Source organism: Oryctolagus cuniculus, chromosome 1 (assembly GCF_964237555.1).
Source record: "Oryctolagus cuniculus chromosome 1, mOryCun1.1, whole genome shotgun sequence".
Taxonomy (NCBI): domain Eukaryota; kingdom Metazoa; phylum Chordata; class Mammalia; order Lagomorpha; family Leporidae; genus Oryctolagus; species Oryctolagus cuniculus.
In genome coordinates this window covers 15,557,879-15,562,920 of record NC_091432.1, presented here as the reverse complement: position 1 = coordinate 15,562,920, position 5,042 = coordinate 15,557,879, and the positions used below count along the sequence as shown (strand labels likewise).

Here is a 5,042-nt window from a genome sequence, read left to right as displayed (position 1 = left end):
AGTAATGCTATAACTAGTACTGAAACAGTATTTTACCCTTTATGTTCTGTTTGGGTGCAAACTGATGAAATCTAAATAAATGTAGAGCTCTTTACTGAATTGATCTTCTGTATATAAAGATAATTGAAAATGAATCTTGATGTGAATGGAATGGGAGAGGGAGCAGGAGGTGGGAGGGGTGCGAGTGGGAGGGAAATTATGGAGGAAGAAAGCCAATGCAATCCATAAACTGTACTTTGGAAATTTATATTTACTAAATAAAAAAAGAAAAAAAAAGTTTTTTTTTTTTTAACTTACTGGATGCCACTGGATACTGAGTATTTGACACACACTTCCAAGTCCCATATGTGAATTTTAAAATACTCAACAACAGGAAGTCATCCATCACCTTGAAATGTTCATTAGTTGTTTAGATAATAAGAGTATCTTACTGACCATGTCTACCTTATTTAAGAAACAATTCCTTTTGCATAACTTTTCTTATTGCCATTTTAACGTCTTTGTTCCTCAGGCTGTAGATCAAAGGGTTTAACATAGGACTCACAAAGATATAAAAAACAGCTACAATTTTTCCCTGTTCCACCGATGCCTCCGAAGGGGGCCTCAGATACATACAGAACAGCGTCCCGTAAAAGACTGTGACAGCTGTCAGGTGGGACCCACAGGTGGAGAAGGCCTTGTGCCTCCCCTCTGCAGAGCGAATACGCAGAATCGCTGTGAAGATGAAAACGTAGGAGATGAGGATGATGGCAAGGGAACAGGTCAGGTTAGAACCCGCCACCACAAACATGGCAGTCTCTTTGACATAGGTGTCAGAGCAGGCAAGGACCAAGAGAGGCGGGTCTGCGCAGTAGAAGTGATTGATCTCATTGGGTCCACAGAAGGAGAGCTGGAGCATGAAGACTGTCTGTGCCAGGCCATTTGCAAAACCGTAAATGTAAGGAGCAGCTACGAGAGACAGGCAGACACATGTGGACATCTTGCTACTGTATAACAAGGGCTTGCAGATGGCCATGTAGCGGTCGTAAGCCATCACTGTGAGCATGTAATAATCTGTGATCACGAGGGCAATGAAAAAGTGGAATTGTATTAAGCAGCCAATGAAGGAAATAGTCTTTCTCTTGGATAAGAAATTAACCAGCATCTGAGGAGTCACGTTGGTGGCATAACAGAGATCTACAAAGGAGAGGTGACTGAGGAAGAAGTACATTGGGGTGTGTAGCTTTGAGTCGATTCTGATTAAGAAAATCATGGTCACGTTGCCAATGACTGTGATAAGATAGATGACCAAGAATACCACAAAAAGAACAGGCTGCAGCTCAGCTCTGTCTGTCAGTCCCAGCAGAATAAATTCAGTCACCGTTGTGTAGTTTTCCTTCAACATTGTGCTTGCTTCCCTTCAAATAAGGTCTGAAGAAAAGGAAACAAAATGCATCTGGTGTTTGCCATTATTTATTACCCCATTAACTCAGCTTATATTTCCTCCTCTTCTCTCAAATTGATAAATGCTAGTGGCATACAGAAGTAGCATGTGGTAAACAAGTGATTAATGTGTTAAGTATCTAAATAAATGTAGAGCTCTTTAGTTAAAGACCATCATATTTTAAGGACTTTTCAGTGGCTGTTTTCTGTTTTTCATATTTGACAAACCTGTACCATTCCATAAGTCTTTTAAATGTTTTAATGAACAAGTAATACTTTACACATTTAAGGGATACAGTGTGATATTTCAGTACATGGGTACATTGTAGAAGGATAGATCAGTGTAATTAGTATATAGATCACCTCAAAAATTGATCCTTTGTGTTGGGAACATTCAGCATACACTCTACCATATTTGTTCACTCAATTTCCTTGGACACATGGCTAGAAATATTGCTTTGCTTTGAAGTAGTAACCCTTTATTTTGCAACATACCATTGGCTGTGGTATGTAAAATATCAGTCATTATCTTCACCTGTGTTTTTTACAGCTGAATAAGCTTAGGGAGATAGAATTTGTGACTGGTACAGAACTCTGTAGAAGTGGAATCTCCTTGATTGTCCTTTTAAACTAGAGACTGTTTTGGAGCTGCCCCACATGCAATAAGGTTTGTCCCTTTTCCCCACTCACGTGCACCTCAGGTGGCCCTCCTAACACCAGATCTTGTTTAACTTTTAAGACCCAGCGCAGGATATTTTTTCCATTTGAACAAAAATTGGTTTAGAAGGAATGAAGTAAATCTTAACTGTGTTTAATGTATGGCCTGCATATATATATATATATATATATATATACACACACACACATACAATATATAAGCAATATGCATACACATGTGTATATGAGGGTATGCATATATGAGGGTACCTCAAAAAGTTGGTGGAAAAGTAATTAAAAGGAAAATTTATGTTGGTGCAAAAAGATTTTGAAATCCATGCATATTTTTACATTATATATGTTTCCAAGAATTTTTAAAGACCCCCATATGTGCATGGATTTCAAAAAATTGCTTATCCTTTTAATTTCCATTTTCGACTTATCTTTGAATTTCCATTTTCCACAAATCTTTGAAAAAACTACCATACACATATATTGGCAGGTTGAAAATGTTCATGAAGTGATGGAATTTAAAGGAAAATAATAAAGTATCAAAGGGCTCAGTATGGTGATAATAATCTTTAAAAACTTAGAGAACTAAATCCTCAAATCATAGTAATTTTGTGTACCTCTATCTCATTCTAACTCTTGCAAAATTAAGAAAAATATATAATATAAATTCAAGACAGGTTTTTTAGAACATAAAATATATGTTATTTGTATCATAGTGAAGTAACAGTTATTTTGGCAATGTAGCTGAGATAATTCTTGATGCAGCATGAAAAGCATCTCCCTTAATTTGAGAAGGAAAAACATGGCCATAGAGACCATCATGTAAAATCAGCTTTCTCCTTCAATAACATATACCCAGCCAGATATTAAAATGCTGTATTAATTTTAAATAAAATTCCAATATCAATGAAAGAAATAGATCACTTTGCAAGGCATTTTAGAAATTCATCATTCAAGCATTCTTCTTTTCATTATGCCATGCCATCATGCATACAAGGACTTTGAACTTATTGGCTAGATGAGATACAAAAACAAGTCACTTAAATCAATGGAATTATTATTTTCTCATTTTTGCTTTTTAAGCTCATAAGGCTCAACTACATTTTATCATAATAATGTCCAAATAAATAGTGTTTTGTTCCAGGAATGGTATTTTAAGTCTATTTATTGAAATATTAATCAAGATTCAAAATAGTATTGCCAAAAAATAGTATTCCCTTTCATTTTTGACTGTAATGAGATAAAGTAAGCAATGAATATTCCAGATAATTTAACTGACTACTTTATAATAATAACGTTTCCTGTAAGAAAAGGAACACAGCAGCCTACATGGTTTTACCCAAGAAATCTGAGAAAACATTTGAAATGGAAAGAAGCGTCTCAGGGACCTCAATAGTTTGCACCCCTGAAATTCACGTTACTCCAAAGCTGTTTTACATAAATGTGTGCTGAAGCTGCTTTTGCCTCCAGAGTCGCTAAAGCCTGAGTCTTCAGCTTTAACAAAGTATTACCCCCTTATCAGCTGATAGGAATTCAATTTGAAGTGGATTAAAGAAATTTAGAGAAGATGTCTACATGATTATAAAATGTCTACAGATTATAACCTCAAAGTAGCCAATTCTTTGTCAAGTATATAGAACATACAGTACTTATAATGATAAATAGCAGCATTCAGCATTATTGAGTCAAAAGGAATCATAATGCATTTAACGCCAACCCCTTATTTTGTTTATCTTCTTAGGAAGGAAGAGAGCATAGGCAGGGTTAATTATTGATTTACTGTGTGTTTGCAGTCACACTTCCTGATTTAAAAAAACCTAGTTTCTCCTAACTATAAATGTGGTTTGGAACAGGTTAATAATATCCCTGTGCCTTAGTTCTCTCATTTATAGAACTTGGTTAATAATAGCAACTCTCTCCATGTGCTTGAGTTGATCCATAGGAAACCTAAAAAATGTGTCTGGCTTGTAGTAGCACTTAAAAAGATTTAAAATCTGTCTGGTATATTTTAGATGTTGAAGCAATTAGCATTATGGTCAAAGATCCAGGTCTAGTCTAGAATAGGACTCAATATCAAAGCATGACTGATTGTGGACAAAACGTTTATCTTATCTATAGCTGTAGACACAATGAAACCTACATTGTGTTTTTCTCAATTGGAGACAGTCAGTAAGTATCGATGGAATTAAGAATCTCTTTGGTTAAGTCTTCCTTCCATTATGTAAACACTCCTCCATTTTCCTTTATTTATAAGTATCTGTACTGTGAAAAGAATATTAATATTTTGATAACACTTTTACTAATTCAACAGATTATAATTCAACTCAATTATGTTTATCAATTCAGGTATTTCCGGATTCCAACATTTTTAAAAATGCCTACTCCTACCTGAGACAGGAGAGTGATTTCACAGCAGAAGTCTGGATTGAAGAACCTGAGGAGTTTATAACAGAATTGTCATACGGATCAATTCCCTATGGTTCAATTATTTCTAGCAGAAAATCATTTGGATTATGAATAATCACTACCTTCTTATTCTTTTGAAAAACTGAGCTCATTGAGGACGTGAATATTGCCCATTTCCCACTTTCATCAGGGAATCATATCTCCCAAGAACGATGAAGTAATGAGATTCTTTATTAATTTTCATTAACACTTGAATGTCTTAATATTTTTATAGTCATGCAAATACTCAGTTCTGTTGCTTACAACCTGTATGATAGAAATGCATGAGTCCGGAAAACCACTGGAAGATCAAATAACTTTTGTTGAACTGAACTAGTTATCTACTGATTTTGAGCCTCATACCTTTATGTGTTTAACATCAATGGGCCCTGACTACAGAGCTTTTTTGGCATCTGGTTTCATGCTGACATAGCTAACAGGAGAAACCAGCAGGAAGCCCCAAGAGGAGAAGAAAGAGGTGTGACTCAGTTTTTTTCTCATTCTCT

The 5,042-nt window shown here is 35.4% G+C and overlaps 1 protein-coding gene across 1 annotated transcript; it reads right to left on the bottom strand.

Annotated features, from left to right (window-relative positions):
* Nucleotides 1–445: 445 nt before the first annotated feature.
* LOC100344546 (olfactory receptor 5M5-like) lies at nucleotides 446–1,384 on the bottom strand. Its single transcript, XM_002709141.2, has one exon. It carries the CDS (start codon nucleotides 1,382–1,384, stop codon nucleotides 446–448), a length of 939 nt encoding a protein of 312 aa, XP_002709187.2.
* Nucleotides 1,385–5,042: the final 3,658 nt, after the last annotated feature.

What these genes read in the sequence shown, in the direction of transcription:
- LOC100344546 (XM_002709141.2), bottom strand. Translation starts at nt 1,384, where the DNA reads ATGTTGAAGGAAAACTACACAACGGTGACTGAATTTATTCTGCTGGGA.